The 25,461-nt window shown below is 33.1% G+C and overlaps 1 protein-coding gene across 5 annotated transcripts in view; it reads left to right on the top strand.

Annotated features, from left to right (window-relative positions):
• Positions 1-25,461, top strand: part of LOC106462136 (hemicentin-1-like) — a 302,286-nt gene that overhangs the window by 267,380 nt on the left and 9,445 nt on the right. For 3 of the 5 annotated variants that reach the window (XM_022389456.1, XM_022389468.1, XM_022389453.1), the window contains exons 3-11: positions 4,500-4,610; positions 6,545-6,748; positions 7,396-7,689; positions 7,965-8,255; positions 8,541-8,828; positions 14,922-15,224; positions 18,474-18,602; positions 19,234-19,264; positions 23,835-23,938. In XM_022389456.1, coding sequence (XP_022245164.1) covers positions 4,500-4,610; positions 6,545-6,748; positions 7,396-7,689; positions 7,965-8,255; positions 8,541-8,828; positions 14,922-15,224; positions 18,474-18,602; positions 19,234-19,264; positions 23,835-23,938 — 1,755 coding nt within the window. The remainder of the gene's footprint in view (positions 1-4,499; positions 4,611-6,544; positions 6,749-7,395; positions 7,690-7,964; positions 8,256-8,540; positions 8,829-14,921; positions 15,225-18,473; positions 18,603-19,233; positions 19,265-23,834; positions 23,939-25,461) is intronic. The other 2 variants (XM_022389460.1, XM_022389477.1) reach the window with 2 other exon arrangements.

Here is a 25,461-nt window from a genome sequence, read left to right as displayed (position 1 = left end):
TGGTGGGATGGGGATTCGAACCCGCGACCCTCAGATTGCGAGTCGAGCGCCCTAACCATCTGGCCATACCGGGCCAGCAGCTTTCTAATAAATGATTATGTTAGCTAGAAGAACAAATGTTCTCTATTTGTATCGATTTGTCTGTTGCTTCTGGGCTCTGTCTGATTCTGAAAGGTTTTGCTAGTAGTTTATAGTACGTATTCTAATATTTATGCTCAAAAACTTCTAGGGTAGCTGAAGAGGAACCCAAACCCCCGAACATCTTTGGAGGAATATTTCACTCCTAAATTGCTGCCTTTGATTTGATTATTTTCTTGTATCAGCGTTGGACCAGTGAAAGTGGGTTTTTCTTCGGGTATTCTCATTTACATCCTCCCCTTACAACCAATTTTTAGGCAGTGGATCTATTGATCCCAATTTTTCTCTAGCTTTGGACCCTTTGATCCCTTTTCTTTAGATCTGTTGATTGATCTTTTTTTCTTTATTCACCTCGAGAAGCAAGGCAGGCATATAATCCGTTTCGCGAGCGGTGCAAAGGGGAATTCATTTAATTTCCGAATACTTCGGGTTTTCTATCCCAAACAATTGCCAGGATGATGATGATCATTGTGTTCTTCTTACTCACAGATTTTAATTTTTCCGATACACTTAATAGGTTTTGTTCAATAAAATAAAAATAGTATTCCACATTTTCCCCAAGTATCATAAGAAAGTATTCGTTTATTAGAAAACTTATAATACATGACGTTAACTTAGACATAATATTTCTTAACGAAATTGAGATTTTTATCATGGTTGTAGAGAGTTGGTGCTACCAAATATGTATATATCTATATAATACCTCACATTGTTTTAAAATGTATATTTTAGACAAATTACTTCAGGAGGGAGAATAGTTGTAGTACAGGAAAGTTTTAACGATTATAACTTGTGTTTATGTTTCTATGTTTAATAAATGTTTGGTGAAATGATGTTCATTAGCTTAGAATATTTTATAATCCATCACGTCATCAATTGCAGGGTTTTGGGAAGGCAGATTTTCTTGCATAAATTAATCCCGTGATAATGACTCACGTGTTTTATTTATTTAGTTTTTTATTATTTATTTAAGCTGAAACATAGGTTAATAGTTCTTAATTTGATGATTGTACTGTGTAAAGCATTTTTAAGCTGCTGTTGATTTACTTTTATATGACTTCCCCTAGCAAGGTTATTTGTTCGGTTTATATTTCAAACAATAAAAATTATATCCGAAAAGTTTATAGAATACCACATTAAATAATCTGATAATTCTGGAATATCATGTAAACCTCCTCATTAATGATTCGAAGTACAAACATATAGCCACATATGCATACATACACACTCACATTAACTTTCAAACATACACATTCATAAACATATTAATATACGTTTAGATATATACACAGTATACTGACTTTCACACATACACACAAACATATATATTCAGAGAAGCAACACATTGTTGTATTGTAATATAAAAACTATTTTGTCCCCTAATGGCTCAGAAGGATGTCTGCAGGCTAACGTTTAAAACCGCGATTCGATACCCCTGGTAGGCATAGGACAGACATTTCATCGCGTAGTTTTTACTCAATATCAAAGAAACAAATATACATACTGACTAAATTAATTTGAGGCAAATAAAGGAAGAAGATAAAAGCTCATGAAAACACTTGGAACGTTATACCAAAGCTGCTAACCGCTGATAGGAATTTCATAGTAATGGAGACTAATATATCTGATACATATACTGATATCAGAATAATATTTGGGATAACGCATCAGATTCAAGTGCTTAGTTTTTCATAACTTTCTTTATTCTTTAACTAGGAACGTCATCTGTCAGCTACTGAACAAAATACCTTCAGCAAAAACAAACGAATAACAGTTAACACTTTAAATGAAACAAAATTTGCACATAAAAGCACTTATTGCCTAAACCCCTAACTATCATATTTGCTCTAAGTTATTGTGAGTTATTTTCCATAGTTTTTGTACAAATGAAAGTTTTACTTTTTTCATCTATATGTATATCTAAATGTTACTTTTTGGACGAATTCCGTAGTTTATGTGTGCTCGTACCTTGCTTCCCACAAGCACCTACTACAACGTCAAAAATAGCTAAAGCAGCGTTTTTGTTGCGATGTTCACTGAGGATGAGAATGAAATAGGTTTCATTTGCTTGGACTTTTGTCCAATTATTGAAATACAGGAGAAAATTCTAATTAAATGAAAGCAGGTGATTGAAAGTACCTAATCTATCAAAGTGCTGCCATCTTTTGACTGGATTTATCAATACAATTAAAAACGAGCACTTTTCCATCTATTTAACGCTGAAAAGTGATTAGCGTTTTCATAAACAACTAAAAAAAATCACATTTAAAAACGTCTAGAATCGCTTATATTGTTCAGTTATAATTATTTATTAGTCATTCTAGTTGACAGGAAGTGAGGTTTGAATTTTCTATATATATGTATATATATATATATATATACAAAACAATAAAACCAACACTCTCGGTGAGTAGACGCTACATACGTCAGTGAATGCCCCATGTGAAAGTAAGGAGGACGTATTCCTATTTTATTTTTCTCAATTGAAATAAAACAATATAGCCTGAGACAGTAGATACAAAATCCAAACTAGGTCTCCAAAAACATCTCCCGTAAGAAAGTCCAAAAATAGTGCACATGAAATAACATCAGTAGTTCTCAAAGCGGACAGCCTATATGTGAAAACTTGTAAGCACTCATTTTGAAAATTTCGGCGTACTAAACAGTTCACATTTTAAGCTAATGAAAAAAGAAAATGTGCTAAGTTTCCTCGTTATTTCTGTTCTTATAACTAGAGTACCTGCACTCGATGTAATGCCTCTAGTCTTACAACTTTACTACCCATGTAATTATCACGTGATGGCTTATTCTTGACGTAATCGTAACGACATACTTTACTGTTAACCTAAACGTCACATTTTTCACATTGCATAAATATCCTGGATCTGATGGGTCCAGAGTAATGAGTTAGACTAAGAAATAATGAGATTTCATAATCTTTGTAAGGAAAAGGCTAATTAACGCCTTGTTTATTCATTCTAAAATCCCTTTAATAGACCTCTATGATCGTAAAAGTTGCAGAAATGTTTAAAATGCATGTTTTACATTTTATGTTCTAAGTTCATTTATATTTAACTATTTTGGAATAAATTAACGCACAGTAATTCTGAGAGAATTTTGCATTCATTAGTAGAGAATAGTTTGATAAAAATCGCAGTTTTGAGAGATGTGACGACGTAAGTTTTAGTAGAAATATTGTAAAAATAAACAATTATAACTATAATGAAGTGAAAACAGAAACAATGAAGGATTCTAATGGTCAACCCTGTGTACTTAGCAGGTGTTTTAACTAAGTATATCATTCAATTCCTGATACAAAACTCTTGGATTTCTTTTAATGACTATCAAACAGAGTATTAAGCAGATCCCTTGAGTATAGTCGATTATCATGCAAAGCACAGAGTCTGTTTATTAGTTTCGTTGGTAGTAGAGTTTTAATTAGAAAACAAAAAAGCTCATAGTCGCACAATGGGCTACTTTCGCTGTATATACCACTCTAGCGCTTAAGCTTATCGCTGAACCATCTGGTTCATAATTTTATAGAGAAATAAAAAGAGAAACCGGAATTTACTGAACTCAAGATTCCTATTGAATTCTATTAATAACATGAGAGTTGTCAAGCGCTCAAGAAACAGTTATTTTGGTTGATTAAATAATCTAAATCCTAACAATTAGTCGTGGATTAATGGATCCCCAACTCAATCTTAACTTTCACTCCTTCAGAAAATAGTTTGGCAGTTTGTGGATATAAATAGGATTTCAATTCAATATTATTTACATACTAGATAATACACTATGTGAATAAGTAATACATTTTCTAACTATAATCAATCTAGTACACGAAAAGAATACGTTTTAAAAAGAATGGATCCAATCGATCAGAAGATGCAAACTATTTGTTAAAATTACAATGTGAAAAACATAACACCCTATATAATGAGTGTTGTGTAACTTTCTTTCTGTATGTGTGTGTACCTGAACGACAGAATACGTTTGCAATTACGTATAAATTGTTAATAAATCTTGGGCTCCATCAAAATATTTTCAATAACCATAAATTTATTACAAGTACAAGTCTCTAACACAGAATAAGTATTATTTATCAGAAAAAATAAAAGATCATAAGAAACACATGTAATTAACCTAATGTATTTATGAAGAATTCCGATAGCTTTAATCTACCTCCCCAAATTAATTTATGAGAGTAAGTTCCAATTAGTACATAAACAAATATTGTGCCAATATCTTCATCAAAAGCTTTAACAAGGAATATATATATTGTACGCCCTCATGCGTCATTTTATAGATTTTTCTTCATAAGTTTATTCTCTTATCTTAGGTTTTCTTTATTTCTACTACAGTTCCTCCTGGAGAACCAATCATTCTAGATGAACAGGGACAAAAGCTTGAAGGGCTTGTTGGACCTTATAATGAAGGAGACTCTCTCGTGATAATCTGCCAGGTTAGCGGTGGTGAGTATTTTTTGCAGACGCGTGGTATGAGCTTATTGAAAAGTTAGCTAGCCCTGCATGCAAACCTAGACTGTTCGAGAGCTACGTGTATCATCAAACAATCAACATGTTGTCAAATTATGTAGACCAATATATCTTTCTTACGTAGTTTCTATAGAGACTAATTCATCTCTACATCGTGGTTTCTATGAAGGCTTTTTCATCTCTATATCTCTGCTAAGTACTAACCATAGATACTTTACGTTTATTAGTGGATAGCTTAGTTTAAAAAGCAATAAAAAAGAAAAGATTCAATACATTAGGAAAATCAAATAAATATAGTTTCGAAACCCAAGTGACTATGATTTTGTCTCAGTTTTTTATTAATTGCTGTAAAGAAGATTTAGATTAAATATTGAATGTCTTGTCCTTCTTCTACTTGGTGTGGGATGTTAAAATTGGCGATGGACCAGAAACAGCATTAACACTCATGAAGAAAATGCCTCCTTCAAATATCCAACCGAACGTTATACGTCTGTTTTCCTAGTTGGCACATCTAGTATGGGAAGCATTCTTTTAGATATTTATAGTGGCAAGCGATCTTTCATTGTAAGATAGGTTTATATCCATATGCTTGTGAAGAAACGGTATTAAGTTTAATCTATATAAAATGGAAATAAAATACCATCTGATTACAAATAACACTTTTGATAATCACTGTATCTCGTGTCACATCTTCAGAGCCCGTGCGCATAACACAACAGTTATGTCAGAATGACAGCTAGAGTGAGATGAAGTATTTTTATTAGAAAATAAATAACACAGATAATCATAATTAAAAAATGTTAGTTTTCAGCAGTTAGGTAAAAGACAATCACAACTAAGAAATCAGTAAATACAATACGAACAGGAAATCAAAGGAACTGCCCAGTTGCGTGACAATAACAAATGTAAAATAAAAAAACTATAGAGAGATTAAATTAGAAGAGGTATTCTTATAATCAAAAAGTCAGAGTAAGAGCAATTAATGTAAAATAAAATTATAATGTTCTAAGATACATTCTTCTGGTAAGTCAGCCATAAGCTTATGGACTTAAAGCACTAAAATCCGGGATTCGATTTCTCCCTGTGGACAGAGCGGAGATAGTTAATTGTGTAGCTTTGCGTTGTAAAAACAACACCAACACCATCTATAGCGCGGCAGTACAAGCTTTCACGAGTAGTTTAATAGGCTCAGCTACTGCATGAAAATTTACATCGAGTAACGGTATTAAGTGTCTTATCTCCACTCTTACAAGAAATACGGTTATAACGTTTTTTTATTAATATACATCAAGAGTAGCAAGAGTTGACTTGAAAAACGGATATAAAGTATAAAAATTTCATCTCTTTTGGCAAACTGACAAATGATATCCATGTTTGAGGAAAGGCAGCCTTGAAAAATGAAATCGATTCATGGATATGATGGGTAATTACGTAACCCTGTTTTTTTTAACTACTAAACATCGAAAATTCAGTGCAAATTGAGGATCCAAAAACAGATCGTCAAGTCTTGGAAGTTTAGCGAAATTAATTTTCGTTGTAATTTTTTTTTTTTGCATTATCAGTAGTCAGTCTTAGGTTATTCAATGTCAATCTAAAGTGTTTTTGCGGTTGTGACACTAAGTATAAGTAGCAAAGTACCTAAATTTTGAAGTAAGAAAGAAAAGTAGATTTTTTTTATCTTAATTCGATAAGTTTTTAGGTGATTTAATTTTGTGTACATCATAATACAAATGCTTTGTTTTCCACGAAAAATTAACAGTTTCACTTATTTTTTATTTCCAAGTTAAATTGAATTAAATCTCTTCATTTAAAATATTAACAAAATCTTAAAATAATAAAAAAATAGAAACAAACAACAAAGGAGCCTATTTTTACCAGCTTGCAAATTTATTTTATTTATTTTTCTTCAGGAAAACCTCGACCATCTGTGACCTGGTGGCGAGATTATGCTCTTTTGGATGATAGCTATACGTTTGAACTTGGAGACGTAGTTCAAAATCGGTTGAAACTTGACAGACTTCACCGACATGACTTACTGGCAGTACTGACTTGCCAGGCGTCTAACAACAACATCACAGTACCTGCATCAAATGCTATTACTATTGACCTTAATCGTATGCATATTTTTAAATCCTAGAGATACATTTGCTCTTTGTACAATTGTCATTGGATTAGAGTGGCCACGAACTTGTGTAATATGGAAAAATCAGAGAATTAAAAAAAAAAAAAGGTGTAAAAAAAAACAGGGAAATTGTTCCACTTTTCATGTCAGTATTCGCATACACACCCAGACCATGCTACTCAGCTATATTAATTATTAATCATTCTTTTATAAATAAAAAATACATGTCTTTATTTGAAAATATTTTTCTGCAGTTTTTATTACTTTTTATAGTCACGTTAAAAACTATACTGGTTTTAATTAGGAAAAACTGAAATATCAGTGTAGCATACGTGCGTCTGAAGGTTTAGAAACTTTGAAAGGCCAGAGAGAACTCAAGAGAAGTAATCTGGAAGAATGTGACCACTCTGTGAATATTTTCAAAGTAACTATAAAATGGAGGCGATGTAGGTCATTGGGCGTTGTTTTAATTAACGATTATCGTAAAGTTTATGTCTGGATTATTAATATTTTTTATATATATCCGATTTTATAGGCGGTTCGATTAGGTTAAGAATATGGGAAGTTATAATTTGCTTGAATGATAAAGTTGAAATCATTATTGATGGAAACTTTATTGTTTACTTTTCTTCATATTAGTGAAACCAGTAAAAGTGGTCATCACACCGTTCCAGAAACCTTTAGTTGCTGACAAGGAAACGGAACTGACGTGTGAAGCTAAAGGATCGCGACCTGCCGGAAAAATCACGTGGTGGAAAGCAAGTAAACAAATGCAGAACACTCGAGAGAGTGCACTCCATAACGGCGCTATCAGCAGTATTCTTACCTTCACGCCATCTGTAGACGATAATGGAAAATATCTCTCTTGTCGTGCCGAAAATATGTTGATTCCAGGAAGTGCTGTTGAAGATGGGTGGAAACTGGATGTGCAATGTAAAACCTAGTTCATTTGTCTATATTTTATTTTGTTATTGGAATTCATATTAACACTTAAATACATACAGTTCAGCTACACTAGTTCCAAATTACAAATCAAAGTATTTCTTCGAAATTCAAGTTTAATGAAAAATCTAAACAAATTTATGATTATGATCCTTTATTAGCAGTGGTGTATTTCCCTTGGAAAATTTACTAGAGTGGTATCTTGATCAGTTTAAAAGCTTTATTTTAGAAGACTGTTTCACAAATCACGGTGTGATTTCTTTTAGACCCACCTCAAGTTACTCTTCAGCTTGGCACCAACCTGAAAGTAACGAACATTCAAGAAGGAAACGATGTTTACTTTGAATGTAATGTTCGGGCAAACCCTTGGATCTACGAAATAAGCTGGCAGTTTGAAGGCCAGGATCTCTCAACCAATACATTAGCAGGTATCATCATTAGTAACCAATCGCTGGTGCTACAGAAAGTGCAGCGGAGCTTCAGAGGGCGCTTTACTTGTTCAGGCAGTAATAACCAAGGGCTTGGCATTAGTAATGAGATATTTCTGAAGATTAAGTGTACGTTTCCTTTTTGTAACCTTCACAGATCTTTAGAAATATGTAAATCATCTAGATTAAGTTATCTTTTGAAGTATAAGTATCAGTATAAGACAAAAACATATAAAACCACTAGTGCAAAGCTTATTTGTAGTTTGTAGTAAAAATATTCCAAACTAAATATTTTATTTCACCATAGATTTATAATTGAATAGTTTCATTTGAAATTAAATTCTAACAAGTATGAAACGAACATGTTAGAATGTAAAAGCATTTTCGCATTTATTTCTCCTTCATAATTTTTAGATGCTCCATTTTGTAAGCCCGGACAAAAGATCACGTACGGAGTAGCCAAACACGAACCCATTGATGTTTCGTGTGAATTGGATTCTGATCCTGATGATGTCACGTTTCACTGGCGTTTCAACAGTTCGTATAAACGGTCTGACAAAATCATGTATTCTGTTGACCGGACACTCAGTAGAGCAACATATAGTCCCGAATCGGATGAGGATTATGGAAAACTTCTCTGTTGGGGGACAAACAACATAGGGATTCAAAGAGAACCTTGTGTCTTTAATATAGTTCCTGCAGGCAAGTACTATATATGTATATAAAAAAACACGAAATTAACAACAAAACTTTACAAATTATCTGCAGACAAACATTAGTTGCATACGGAAGGAATCCTGTGCATATAACTTCAAAAACTAGACGAATATAGATACATTTTCCCAGTTTATCCAACAAATATATTTGAAACTATCTTTTAACATCTCAAATTTAATTATGGATTTTTTTTAATAACACGAGCAGGAAATTCAGGGTAAATGATCACCACTGCTGTCTTCTCATCTCTTTCAAATATATCGAATACTGTAGCAGTAACAGTTAATATAAGTTTTAATCTCTAACGCATTTAATTAGACATTTTATTTTATATAAATTGGTGCCAGAAAAGTAACAAAAGCTCAGAATAAATATCTTACAGTTCTTTCATTTGAGCATGATAAAGCGGGTCTAAATGTCTGAGTTATTTCTTGAACGCCAGTAAGGTTTTCTTATGATGATAACTTGATTGCACATAAACATAGTAACTGTAAAGAGATATAGAGACCATACACGCATTGTCGCATGGATCTTTCATGTTTAAAAATATTATTTTAATATTCTTATAAAAAAATAAGAACTTTTGGAATTTTCAGGCCCTGAGTAAACTATTGCATTTTGTTGACTTTATGCATGACGGATTAGTACAGTAGCAAAACTATTAAATATAAAAAACAATTTGTATTTGAAATGGTAGCATTTTTATGCTTCTGGAGATCATTAACTTAACCTTTCCGAATGAAATGGACCGGGTGTGGTCTAGTATTTAATGTGTCAGACTGTGAATTGAGGGCCTATGCATACACGTTCCGTTGCTTCCAATATGAAGTACCTACTTCTATTTTTCCAACGTAAATGCTTTAATACTCCTCTGACAAACATTATCTACATATTGTGTTATTATCTAAAAAACAGCAAGGCCAGTAACAATTGAATGATAATTCAAATAGTAACTATCTCTGCTCTGAAAGTGTTAACATTAGAGTTTAGCAAAGCCTAATAATGGATGCGTGGTAACAACTACATAGTATGGGAGGAGATTCTCAAGAGATCATCTTTCAAGAATCGTTCAACACCTCAGAAATAATCTGACTTGATTTTCGTTTAAAGAAACATTCCCAAAAGTTTCCACGTATGTTGTAAAGTCAAAATGTATTGTCAGTTTTGTTTCTATGACAATTAGTTTCAGGGAACTGTATGTACCCCCAACGATATTCTGTTGGCGCATAATAAGAATTACTATAATTTTTTTTCTAGTAACCATAAACTCATAACAAAATGTATTATGGATTTCAGATTTTCAGCTCTAAACCTAGAAGCCTATATTATCAACTAGTCAGAAGCTGTAAATGAAAATATTATATTTAAAATTTATTTTATTTGCGATCGTAGGAGACCCAATTAAAACTAGGAAATTTGTGATTTGTAATAATTTTCACCAGTACTCATTGAGCTCGTATAGCAGGAGTCAGAACAGTTTTTTTTAATTAAAAAGCTTAAATTAAGTTATGTTACTACACAATTTATCATTTTCATACACGCAGTCAATATATTTGCGACATCTTCAATTTATAGCAGTGGGATATATTCCAAAGTAAAAGCAACTAGGTACATATCTAAAAACACCCTTTCTGATATTTTATCTACTTGGACAAAAAGCTAGTCTAATCAGTACTTGGATTCACAACACACTGAATATATTTGTGAACCTTTAAGATTTTTAACACTGCATTCCTTATACAGTCCCTTAGGGTTTTTTTCAAGAAGAAGAGTGTATATTAGTATTGTTGTAAACTATAATTTTAACATATTATTTAGATATTTGTTTTGTTATAGGGCGCAAAACATGATGATGATGATGCAACACAATTAGAAAGTACCAGAAAATTAAAGTGTTCATAGAATCTACAAATTTCGTGCAGTATTTTGAAACGACGGTACGATATAAGCATGAGAATCAATGTGAAGTTAATGAATAATCAGTAACTGAGTTAGTTCAATGCCGGTTATACATGAGAATTATTACGTCTGTAATTCAAGTAAAGCTTTACAGTAGGAGTTAGTGCATCTATTTCTGAGTGATCAAGTTAGTAAGTTTATTTGTTAGTTAGGTGTTCCTTAGGTTTTTATAAGTTATGTTAAATGGATATTTGAACTGTTGTATTTGAAGTTAGGACTATAGATAAACGTAGCTTGTAGCATACGTCATTGATGAAATAAATTAATTCGTCATTATTAGGTAGACTGGACTTATTTTTCCTAGTTAATTAAAACCACCCTCCCAAAGATAGAACACATTACAACACTGGTGTCAGAAATGGGATTATTTTGGTGAAAATAAAACAGAACTTTGTCAAAGTTTAAGGATGACAACCCATTACGAAGCGAGAAAGAAACTTTAGTAGAGATGGTGAAACAGACGAAAAACTTCAAAAAGAAACAGACAGAGAATTGAAATAAGAACAAGAAGAAAGAAACAGAAAACTAAAAAAAAAACGAAATAGAAAACTAATGAAGATCAAGGGAAAAGATACAGTTGCTAAGAATAATAAGCTAGAAAATAACAAGAAGACAGAAAAATAAAATAAGACCACAAAGAAATATATAGGAAATGAAAAGAAGATCAAGAGGTAAGACATCGATGCGAGGTTGGGCTAGATTCAAATAGCTTCTCAGTTTATGACCATAAAATCCCTGTGTAATTACTAACCAGAGGTTAAACATCCAGTGACAAAAGGGATGGTGATCATTGTACCACCAATAAGTGAAATACCCATAGCAGAAGTCATCAGGAATAAATCGTCATCTAGGGACTGTAACATAATGGAACCAAGCATTCTGGCACATCTTGAGGGATTGGTGGTTAGAAGAGCTCTATTGGATCTGAAGAATAAAGATGAATTTACTTGGGAAATACTTATATCAGCTACTGATAAATAGAAAAGTCACGATTATGTTAACACTAGATTTCATCGAGGTGACATGATATGCTTGAATTCTCATCTCAATAAAGAATAAAATCTAATGTTAAGTAGGTGTCTGGAAGGACTATATGTTGTACTGAAAATAATCAATGATGTGGTTTACAGAATCTAAAAGGATAGGCAGTCCTAGCCAAAGGTCATTTATCGAGATTGTTTTTTGAAGTTCTTCAATGGGAGAACAGCGAGCTGTGTAATTTCAGAGAAGAAATTACTAGCAGAAAGTCAAATTGCTGAAGATCCCACGGTTCCTGTCGAGACCACCTTCTTAGGAAGAACCACCCCAAAAATAGGACAGCATGTGACGATGAGTGACAATAACTCATTTCATCAGCATACCTTAACGCTAGAAGAGGAAATACACCAAAAACAACTTTATGAATGTACAATATGGTGTACCGTTTTATTTATGTATTAAAATTGTTCAATCCAGGAAGTTACAGTTTTCTAGGCTATATTTTCAATATTTTAATTTATATATTTATTTTACTAGAGGGAGCTAATCATGATGATCATATGATATATCTAGAAAGTTTATGAAAGTTAAGGCCATTGTGTAATTTCATACAGTATTTAAAACAAAAGTATAATACAGACAGGAAAATCAAAGTGAAGTTAATGAGTCATCAATGATTAAGTTAGTTTAGTGCCAGTTAAACAGCGAGAATCATTATGTCTGTGATTCAGTTCGAGTTTGACTGTGGGGATTATTTTGTCTGTTCTTCAGTGATCGAATTAGTAAGTTTACGTACGATTTAGGCGTTCATTAGTTTCAGTTTTCTGTTAAACGTTTTGTGAATTGTTATCTTTGAAGTTAGGCCTACAGATAAGCTTAGCTTAGAGCAAGCATTATTTAAGAACTGAGTAAATCCGCTGTTGTTAATAACTGGAATTGGCATTAATTTCACCAAGTAATTCAAAAAAGCCTGCTTAACGATACAACACGTTACAGTTCTACCACACTTTGTCCGCCATATCTGTTACCAACAACGAATTTCGCTCACTACAAAACTCACCAGACTGGCTTGGACACAACACTATATATATATATAAATCATATTGTCACGATAACAAATGTTATTGTGTGAACGCCTTTTCAAGATTGGCAAAGCATGACTACAATAAATGACTTATATAATATAGCTTTGTGGTTAAATTTGGGCTATAACATGTAATGTTGTGTTACATAATTTCTGATTGAATATTACTGAGTGAAACTAATCCTACATGACATAATGGAAATCCGTCATGATTTTTGCAGGTTTTCTGAGAGCTACACGATTAAAAGGCTTACAGAAAAACAAAAAGTAATCTGTTACAACAATATGTGTTCCAGAAATTAAATTAGATATTATCCTTAATGATTTTTGAGCAAAGTATAAAATTCCAGCTTACTCGTGCTAGACTGCATAGGTTGTGTACCTTATATTTGCGCGATTTTGGAGACTCGCCACGTCATTACAGTCCATATAACCACGTTCGATCCCGCTATGTCTGATGACTGAGAACCTTCATAATAACCCTGCAGTATAGTTTTCTTTGCAAAATGATCTATCATAAAGCTGTAAAGCTCAAAGCATACTACTCCTCCCTGCATGCTTCTCATTAGCTATGTTTCCCGTCTGATAATGCCGCATAAGCTACATGTACATATGTTTCTTCCCCAACATGTCTGCTCAGTCGCCCGCCCTTAGTGACACACTGCTAGAAACCGGGTTTCTATACCCGTGTTGGGCAGAGCACATATAGCCCTTTATAGAGCTTTGTGCTTAATAACAAGCAACTGCTGTTCAGTCGCCGCAGCTGGAGAATGCAATAGTTTTTGTATGCTATTTCATACAAAAGATACCAGTCAAGTCATCATTTACAACGCCTATGAATCTCTGTGCGATCACATTGTTGAAACATATACACATGTTGCTTATGTGGTATTATCAGACGGAAACTTTCTTCATTATGTTGCGTACATTTCCTGGGACGCATGGTCAGCTTTTCCTGTTTATCTTTGTGTTCGCAGATTATCATCTATTACAAGACGCCGCACTTTATTACCATAGCCACGACTTGCTCCAGGACTCTTTCTCGATGTCATGGCTTTTCAAGTTGATCCTTTTACTTTGTTTTCCAATGTCATTCTATACAAGGGATATCCACATTTTAGAAATTTTAAATCCCTGATCTTGATACATCTCTACGATTTGAGTGTATGGATATTCTGCATACTCTTTCTGTAAGTGGTCCTCAATTTTTAGTGGCATCACACTACCCACGAAAACCTAAACAATGGAAAAAAGTAGTTGTGATACATTCCGTTACACTACATTTTAAGTCGGCTGTGATTGTCACATGATTTGTTGGTTTGCTTATTTAAACCCTCTGCGTAACAACAAAAGCTTGTTCTTCGCGGACGAAACCCGATATTATAATGGAACTTCGTCCGAACGAGTTTAGGTTAGAAAAACGTAGAAACATTTTATTGAGCTTTCCTCTAGGCGGGATTCAGGCGTAGGTAGCCGACTATTCATGTTTCGTAGCCGTTGCTATAAAACCTTCTTCTGGACTTTGGGGCTGTGAGCTCGCTATAAGAGTGACGGTCAAATCCCACTATTCGGTCATATAATATTTACCAAGGATTGGAGATGGGTACTGTTGACTAGATGCTTCCATTTTATTCTAACATTCCAAAATTACGGACGATTTGTGAACGCAAACATCCATACCCTGTTATTTCTGTTTTGTCTTAGGATTATGTGTTGCACGTATTTTTTTATAACATTCTTAGACAAACCTAGATGGTTATGACGCACCTCTAAATATTTCATTATTGGAAGTAATAAAAAAAATTATATATTTTTTCAAAATTGGTTGATCCAAATTTTCCTGAAGACTTCATTTTAAATTATCAGTTAGTAGATTCGTATGATAAACCTTTTGCATCTCAGGAAATCAATGCAATTAAAAGAAAATGCACCCATTCTAAGAAGCAGTAAGATGACCATATATATTTTATACATTGTTTTGACAGATATGAATTAGTTTAGTTTCGATATGACAGAAGCATTACGTTTAAGTCTCTACTTTTATTTTCTTTCTCTAGGCCATCCTGATCCTCTTTACAACTGCACTTTGCTGAATCAAACAGAAGAGTTAATCTCTGTGCATTGCCTTGAAGGCTATGATGGTGGCATTATGCAGCGCTTTGTACTGGAGGTTTATGCTGTAAACAGCAACGCTCTCTTAGCCAACATCTCATCAAAAACATCACTGTTTCTAGTAGATGAACTTCCATCTGGAACTGCTCTGCGCCTTCATCTCTACGCCACAAATGCACAAGGCAGGAGTTATCCTGTGATTATGTCAGCTTCTACGTTGCGTCTCGCAGAAAAATTAACTCGAAAAGGTTAGAGTGGTATATGCTCTTATTAGCGTAAAAAAACCCATCAATTTACAAAAACCGACGACAACAAACAAACAATCTTGCGAATCTATATGTTTAAACTGAAATATAAGTTAAATCGCTATCACTAGAATGACATAGAATTATATTGAATATCTTCATTTTCATAAGAAAGTTCAGAATATAAAATGGAATATTTTTGACAGACTCGAGCTCATAAGTTTCTGTCATAAAGAGAAGAGAGACGAAACATGAACATATCAATTGACGCTATGTCTAATTTTATACATATATTCGTAAGAGTAAATATTATACAACAGAATTCATACAGAAAAAAGGTATGACATTTTTATAATTACAATAGTTACATGTATAAGGTAGATAATTAAGGTGCTGGGCAATGCAGACTCAATGCAAAAGATAATAGAATTAGGATATCGCAATAAGTTAGATTCAACACAATACCTAAAGAAGATAACAGACTTAACACACCAGAATTTGACAGAGATACTAATTTACATAAATAAAATAATGCAAGGTTACTTCAAACAAACTAAATGCAGCAGAATACTGAAAGAAAGTTACTGCAGGCTGGTATGGATTTAGCAAGATGTATGCACATAGAAGTCCTAGAGTAAAGAAACATTTATTCATGTTACTGAGTGCAAAATATTTTAGGGTTGTTTGTACAGAGTAAAAAATATCCGTATACAGGTATTTAATTTAATATAAGTACGTATATGCTGTTTATTTATACATATATATAGCATATATTAGCGATTTCACACTTTTTGTGCATAACTTTGTTGGAACTTGGCATACCTGGCGTCAACAACGTGGGTGATTTTGACCTTTCAAGACAAGGCATATACAAATGTTTCAAAGCCAGAGACGACATCTAGATGAATGAAATTATGGTGCCCAATCTCTGAGAAACATTCTTTGGGTATTTACTTTCATCATTAGGACCAGGAGCTCTAGCCTACCTTTGGGTTCTAAAGAAACTTGTGTAATCTAAGCTAGTGAAAACCAGGGAGTGCATCTAATAGGGCAGGGTTGAAGCGACCAATCAGCTGTGAAATACGTGTATTGTTACTCCTCACGCTGACTCAGACACTTGGATTCTCCTTGGTAATTTCATTTACATGACACACCATTCTGGTGTTAGCTTCTTCATGGTTGCACCTCATGGAAAGGATTGCTTCCTGGAATACCTTTCTATCTACTTCAGTGAAACAGTATTCTTGTAACCGTAGATACATACGATAGGGTGTCTGCATATGACCCATAATGAAGCTAAGAATTGGAAGAGTGATGTATTGAATGATGTACTTGATTTTTTGCATTTCTTCTAGTTTCGGATATTTAGAAGCACCTTTATCTTCTATGGCAACTGATGCAAATTTTTTTCCTTTTTGAAATCAGCTTTTAAAAGCGTATTGGGGTCTGAAAATAGCCATTCTTTTAATCAGGATTGGCCCTTTTCAAAACAGGCCCCTCGGTTGGATATAAAAGGGATTGTATTAGACAATAGACCATATAGTATGGACATAGTTTTTATAATTAGTGATATTGAAATACATATTCAAGAGAGACATGTTTAGATGAAGAGATATCTTAATAAGACAAGACACTGGATGAAACTGAAAATGATAACCATTGAATGGATATGTTATTGTATTAGGCAGCAGACAACGTTGAACGATGTTTTATCACTGAAATATTATCCGTATAGTTAAAACTACTGCAAACATGAGCTTGTTGTGTAGATGCTGACTTTTAAGTACAAAAAATACACATCTATTTTTATTTTTTAGTGTACATTTTTTGAACGTATAAGTAGATCATCTCCCATAAAAAGTTTATTTCTGTTTTATAATCATGTCAGACTCAATATAAAAACGAAGACTTTATTGAAATAAACATGTTTTTAACTCAAGCTTAAATTTAATTCATATTATGAAGTAGCAATATACAAAAAATTAAAAGCAAAAACCTATTTCTAGAAAGATGAAGAGGGACGTATAGGAGAGTGTAACTCTGCAAACCATTTTATCATTAAAAAATTATTATTTTGTATTTTTCAAATTTAGAGCAAAACATCAGATCGTCAAAAATACTACATATTTACTCATTAACAACATATAAGTACTTATATTAAATGAAATACCTATATATTGCTGCAAGGTGTAATTGCGGAAACAGGGAAATTAAGATTTACGGTGTCCCAATATAAGATCGAATTGTGGAAAGTATCCAAATAGATTTATATAAGAGTATAGGATACCTGGTTTCTTTAGACAGTTATAATCTATAAACCTTGCACACTGAGAAAGAGGTATAACGGTGTCTAACCTCTGGGACTACAATGTACTGAAGTTTAATAAGTAATACTGGATGTATACATAAAATAAAAACATTAGGGTGTAATAATACAACACGATGCAAACACATGACGTCAAAAACAAAGAATAAAAGCATGATAGTTGTAACAGGCAAATAAGGCATAACAAAAGGCTGTATACAACACACGTCTTGAGCTGGATAACAGAAATAACGTACATCAGTGGAATAGTTATAAGAGAATTAAGATGCAACATTAATTTGGTTACAAAGAATAAGTTACAAAGTAAAGTTACAATTGTGAAACAGGTACCATTTTAACAATGTTCTTCTTCATGTATCTGAAGCTACAGACAAATAAAGAAGACAGTTAAGTCAAGTTACATATGAAAATGTTGTCATGATACCTGTGTTTCTTAAGTAATGTTGAAGTGCAGGTTGAAGTGTATTGGATCTAAAAAGTATAAATATATATATATATAAACATACGTATATTTGTTCATTAACAATTTCTACTCTTATCAGTTATTCAAGAACTATTTATATTATTTATTTTTAATCCAACACTCGGCGTTTGTAGCCATAATTTCTTTGACGCGTTATTAATTCCTAATTTTTTCATACTGTACTGAAACATTTAGCTTTTAAACATTTATTATAAAGATAAAAAATTAGGGAAAATATGAAAAAAAAATATCTGCAGTCTAGCATAAGTTTTATCACGAAAGTTAGATCTATAATTCTGTTTGAGTTTGGTTGTCTCTCTTTCTGTAAAAAATAATGCAATTAGGAACAAGAACGGGAGCTTATCCTTCTTCCAAATGGCATAAAATATAGTTGAAAAGGAATATACTGTATGTAATGTTAAAAAAATATATTTTTTGTACGTTTATAACTTCTGTTTTCTAGGAAGTGGTCAGGCAATGATTATAATTCGCCCATTTCTAGCAATTCTGATCGCTATTGTGGTCGTTCTGGTCATCGTCACATTAGTGTTGGTTATATTTATCCGTTCTAAGAGAAAACGAAGAACGAAAGGTGGGTTATTTTAATACGTCTATCCACTTATTCCCTTTTGATGTTGAGAATTCTAATAAATCTTTAGTTTCAAAGTTTTTAATTTAATAATTAAAGTCTTTTGGATTATTATTATATTTTAGACATAGATTAATTTACCAATTCATATCAAAAGACAAATGTTTACCCCTTTAAATTAATCATTTAGTTGAAAAATTACTTTTTGAATACGTTCCCACAACTAATGCTCTGAAAATATACAAATATTCCCGTATTGTTTCCTTCAAGACCTTGAAATCTCCTCACAGTCACGTGTGGTAAACTGAGTATGTTCATATCGTGGGTTTACGGATTACCTCAGTCAAATTACGATCTAGCACTTTAATAAGTTGTGGGGTTATCTCCTTGCCAAGATGCTGTTTATCCCTTTGAAGTGTATAAAGTTTCCAAAACATATATATATAATTTGTTGAAACCATGTATATTGACTTGATTCACCGTTCAGTTAACCTGGAATTTATGTTAACCTGCGTTTTAATATTTGAAAACCAACGGTTTTATAACATGGGTGCGTTGTTAATGATTGGAAAGAAGTGAAGATTTTAAACATGTACTGAAACCAAAATTTTATTTACCATTTTCTTTTCAACAGAACAAGGAAGAAGCAGTTCTGGAGCAGAAAAGTAAGTAACGTGAAGAAGATTTAAGAGGGTTGGGCATTTTTTTCTTCAGTTTTTACGTGTGCGAAATTGTTTGTTTCGGATTTTCACGCAAACTATCTGCGCTGGTAGACTGGGAGGAAGGTATAGTTAACAGCAGGATTTGATCGCTTCTTTTATAACGGATTCAGGACCACAAGGTGCGAGCATGATTTTACTGTAAAAAAACGCGACTAAATTCATAGTCCGACACATTAACTACTAGACCACGCCCAGAGCTGTTAACGTAATCCAAGTGCCTTCTTGTACTTTTAAGCTGAAACATGTGTGTGCCTCTGTAAGATTTTATATTTCAGCTCCGATGTAAATCGTCAACTATAGCTGTTATTGGGCAATTATTACGCGCTGTGTTTACGGAGTGTACAAAGACCCTGGAATCTTCACACAATCACCTGTTTCCTTAATGTCTTGTGGGATAGACGGTTATATCGCTTACGATAGTATATACCTTTACTTAATATTTTAGTATTCGTCTTTTTAAAGTTTAATGTGCATGCTAATGAAATACAACTTAAGAGTTTTGATCAAGTATCTGACTAAACCTCTTGCTATAAAAATGATTTTGAGCATTAAATGTATGATATGTGATCCTAAAGAAGAGCCGAATCACTGAAGAAACTGTAAAAATTAAACGTTCAACATTAAATTTGTTTCCTTACTTATAACTGATCATTTTCAGTGCAGACATAGCTTATTCCAATGTTTACTACGTCAAAAGTTAACTCGTGCCGTTCAAGGCCAGAACAAAGGAGCAGAATATAAGCATGTGGTGATTTTGAATAAAGCTTGATTAGCACCAAATAATGAATAGCACAGTCTTTAATTTTTAAAAATCAAGGACCAATAATTATTTGTAAATACGTAATTAACCTGAATAAGGTGTGATTAACCAAAATAGCTAAATCTTAGAATCTTGACTATTATTTTTTAATTGGGGACTAACATGTAAATACGTAGCGATTCTGGTGTGATTAGTACTGAAAACTAAACCCTACAATTTTTATTGTTTCTTAAATCATGTACTAATACTCACAGATAAGAACGTAGTCTATTTATCTATAATTAACAAACTCGAAACTTACTCTTTCATAAGCCAACAGATATTCAGAAATGCTACCTGGTGACCACTAGAAAGAGTTGAAGTAAGAAAATCGTCAGAAAGGAATAAATTCTTCCAGTTGGTTACTCTTGTTGAACCAGGAGATGAGTGCTTCAGAGGACAGTATCGTAACTGTAGATAGTACAAACGCGTTTAGTTAACTGCAGAACGCGCAGGTGTAATGCTGTCAGGGAAGATCGCTGGAGAACATCGTGACTTGATGGAATATGTCACGTCCATCATTTGATGGCTCATGAATTTCCAGATGGTCTTTCCCAGGGTTTAATGATACTTCAGTTATATAGATCCAGAAAAATTTGCTTCTTACAGACAAGAACAGAGAGCCTATAGCGGCTTGGAGAAGTACATACGCTTCAGATGTTAAAAAGGAGTTAATCAAGGAGACTTAAACATATAAAAGGTGATCGTGTTAGCTTATATACAAAACAAATGATACTTGTAAACATTTTAATGATTCTTAGGACACGAGATAGTGTATTATGTACCATTGTACGTAGTTATTTGTTATGTTCCAACAGTCGTGAATACCTTAAAACATATTCATCTTTCCCAAATGAATATGCTAATGGATATATTCTGTATTTATAAGCTCAGCATTTCAACAGAGCAGTATGCACTAACATTCAGCTGAGAGATGCCTCAGATGACACGTGTTTACCACCAAATCGTTCTTTTTTAAATGTTGGATCTAATGTTTCTACAAGTATGATCAATATCACTGGCAATGAGAAAGAAGAAGAACGTTGACGCAGTGAATAGATGATGAACATTGTTGCCGTGGTAACATTAGGTATAATCATCCATTGAGTGTACATTTAAAAGTAGCATCGTGTTGATATTTACATCTTAACGCAAAGTGACAGATTAAAATACGTTTTTTTTTCTTATTATATCAGCTAATACTCATCACGGCTGATGATAATGAAATATATATCACATAATCTAAACCGCAAAATTCTCTACTTTTAAGTTTTGTCTGTCAAATCTGATGACTTTCGATTTTTTGTAGCTAATGGCATAATTAACTAACTCTCTTTCAGTTTCCTTCTTCTGTCGCTTACTTGTGAAGTGACATTTTTTTAAATGTAAATTATCTTTTTAGAGTCGCTTTTTTCTTTGATTGATCTAGTCTACAATGTCAGCATTTAAAAGTATGTTAAGACAGTCTATCTCATGAACTTACCGATCGTCCGCTGAAACTTTAATCTTCGTCATTAGTAAGATAAGTTTCTAACCAATGAAGCCCTCACATTTTTTAAATCGATAGACTATACCAATCAGAACATTTGAAGGTTATTTGAAACAACTGATCATAACTAGTTATAATAAAGCAAGTATTTAAGTATACTAGGAATACAACCTTTATCTACTTTCATTCATTAACTCATTCTTGTAGCAGAAGATGTATTATCTTGTACATCTAAAGTATTTAACAAATCAGTAGTGTTAAATTGTATTATTCGACTTCTAAACACTGTTGTTAAGCTTATTTTCCAATTGCTATACCCCCCTAGCGTAAGAAACGTCATGAGGAATACTTTAATATTGTTAATATTATAAAAGATGTGTTATTAGAAGCCTAATTGTTTTCACGCTTATATATATATATATTTAGAAACGGTGCTACACAAAATACTAAATAAGATATGTTCCTAACATAGTAAAAAAAATAGAAAAATTCCTTTCCAGTGAAACTGCTAAATGTGTACATAATAATTAGATTGGTTACCTCTGAGCGACAAAACAATCGTCTTTTTTATTGGGGGGTTAGGTTCTTCGTGAGTCATCCATAGCGACGATGAAACATAGTGCTAGGGTTTAAACTTTTTTTTTGTATAAGGGTTTGGCGCAGAGTAGTGGTTAGCGTGCATGTACTATGAACCAGAGGGTTCAAAGTTTGCGACCTTTTGAAGTAAAAACATATCAAGAGTGGCGGTCAAATCTCACTATTCAGCCAGACAAGAGTATCCCAAGTGTTGGCGGTGGGTGATGTTGACTAGCTTGATTTTCTTCTAGTCCATCGTTTGAAATTATGGATGAATGTGCACAGTCAGCCTTTGTGTAATTTTGCGCTGGAACAAACTTTGCTTTACGAAGAATAGAAACGTGCAACTACGATGGGCGTCTTTTGAGTTTGCTTCTCACTTAAACAATTCAATAAACGTGACCGAAAACGTCGTCTCGAGACTTTCAGCAACATAGTACCTTTTATTGAAACTCTTCGAGTGATATTATTCATCAAATTATTTTACCCTTTTGTAAAGCACTACACATTACTTAATAATAATATTAACAAATCTATTTAAAGTTAATTCTAACGATATTGAAACAAAAACGTCGAAGGTAGCTTTAAATGTTCACTCACTCATGAATCCAAATTTTCGCGTTACTTGCACACTTTTAATAGAACAAATAGTTTAATCATCAAATTGTATATGAGTAGAAATTTGCTCAAATTTTCATGTTGATTCCATGTGTTGATATATATATATAAACTTGTCTATGATACTTGAAAAGCATGTAGACTTGTACAGTTTGTTAAACCGCAAAGATAGTGGCTTGAAAATCTAATCCATTTTAAAAGGTGGACTAGTATTCGTCAAATATCACGTATATTGCTATAACACCTAAGTGTGTGTTGTTGTTGTTATGGTTGTTGGCAACTATGACAGTGATTTTTGATGTAAAGGAAGGAGGGAATAAAACTAAAGAAACAATATTAATACAAATAAAAATTAAGACGGAAAAAAATATCTAACGAAATATTTATAAAATGCGAAACAAATAATTTTATTATTTATAAAGGCTTGGAAATGCAAAGAAACGTTATAGGAAACATGGGTATGCCACCAAAAAAAGGGAACAAAAATAATAGATATTTGTGGTTCATTGAAATATTTTTATCGAATAACTGATAAAACTTAAACTTGGAAGCTTAAGATTGTAAAACTTGCGTATAATTGGGATTAAGGCTGAAAATATGGATATCAGCAAGAATAAATAATTGATGAATCAATTGATAAATTTTTCATCATTATAAATATTTGTTTTATGATATTGCATACTCCTAGCTAGACTGGTATATTAAACTAGACACACTATTTATGCTGGATTTATTATAGTTCTGATTTATGTAGACAGTTTAAGATAATTAATTTCTAAGTAAGTTAGATAATATATTAGAAATCTATGCTTTCTTTTCTGGGTGAGAAATTATTAAAGGTTAAAGGTCAGAGTTCATTTTATCTACATTCATGTTAATATCTTTCACCACCCTGTATTGTTATCCTTTCAGAAATTTAATCAAATATTTTTCATCACTTTTTTACAAACATAATTATTAAACTTGAGAATCGCTAATTTGATAACTTGTCCTTATAAAGCTAAAGCTTTTCAATATGCTATTACACTTAGACCTGGGGCCCCTCTGAAGAAAGACATGGATGACATTACTGAGCTTGATGACAAAGGACCAGATATAATACCTGCTAAAAGTCCTTCCCGTTTACCATATACAGGTATAAATTAATTATTATTTTTTAGTATACTTAGATTTATTTTTGTAATTTTACGTGGTGAAGGTAATGTTTGCAAAATGCCTTGTTATTTACATATTTCAGTTTATTGATACACACACAGTTGTATGTGTGAATTATGAAAACGTGGATATTGGGAAGAAACTAAAATGGGCAAGAATTCTTCTAAAAAGTACAAAACTGGAATTATACCAATTATCAATTAGTTACAAAAAGAAACTTACTTTCAAAATACAGTCTTGGCCAAAATTTCTGCGCACACTTTTACACTGATGTTATTGTTTACATGCATGGAGTAATTATAGAGAAGGTAGCATATGATCAGACAAACATGTACGAATTGTTATTCTGGTCTGTGTAAGTTTTTTTTATAAAAGGGTGTGCTTTTGGTATAATATTTTCGAAAGAAATCAACACTTTGTTCAGATAATTTATCTGTACTTGGTATAGAGTCATGACTCATCACATGACATAAATTATAGGGCGTCAAACTGTTCGACTGTACAGAAATGGGATGAAGCAAACAGGCATTGCCAGAACAGTAGGGTACCCCAATGTACTGTATCGAGAATCCTGAAACGTCATCGGACTACAGGAAAGTATACTGGTAGACGCCGAAAAACTACTGCCCGAAATGGCCGTGTTTTTATTAGGTTAACACGTCAAGGTCTAAATAAGTCTTGCAACACCTTACGACAGGAAGGGCATGAACACATTCATTCCAGGGTTTCCAGAAGAACAATGAATAGGACCAAACAAGGTTGTTTTGCAAGAAGGGCTATCTACAAGCTGGTGTTGACCAGAATTCACCGTTGTTACCATGTTATGTTATTTGGGCAAGAAGCTTTCCAACTTACAATTAGGACATTGGCGATACGTTATCGTTTCAGATGAGTCCTGTTTCCGGCTTGTTAAAGCTGATAGTAACATTCGTGTTCGTCGTTTGCGTAGAGAACAGATGAGGGAAGACTGTCTTTCCCATAGAGAATACACAGTAGAAGGTGCAGTACATGTTTGGGCAGCTATTCATCATTGTGGAAAACTGTTCTTCATATTCTCCAGGGAAGCGTCAATAGCGCATCCTAGAGGCATCACATGGATGCAATACTTCTGCAATATGCTAGGGCAAGGTTTGGCAATAACTATGTGTTCCAGAATGACAATGTCACTGCTGACAGTGCGCATATTGTACAGGATCATCTCAACCAGCAGGGCGTTATAAGATTGTCATAGCCAGCAAAGTCTCCAGATTGTAATCCCATTGAGAACTAAGCCGGATAATTGCTAACCACGACCCAAAGCCAGCTACTATAGCATTCCACTCGCCTTGTGGAGGTTATTAGAGTACGAGGAGGACCAACCAAATATTGAATGTTTAATATGAACTGATATAAGGTTACAGAACCTATCTCATTATACACATTACATATGTACATGTTTAATATAACATGCATTTCTCAGTTTGACAGCGTTAAGTGTATTTGTATTCCATTTTAATAACAATG

This window comes from Limulus polyphemus, unplaced genomic scaffold, assembly GCF_000517525.1.
Source record: "Limulus polyphemus unplaced genomic scaffold, Limulus_polyphemus-2.1.2 Scaffold43, whole genome shotgun sequence".
Classification (NCBI taxonomy): domain Eukaryota; kingdom Metazoa; phylum Arthropoda; class Merostomata; order Xiphosura; family Limulidae; genus Limulus; species Limulus polyphemus.
The sequence above is the reverse complement of the archived record's forward strand: the minus strand, read 5'-3'. Positions and strand labels throughout refer to the sequence as shown.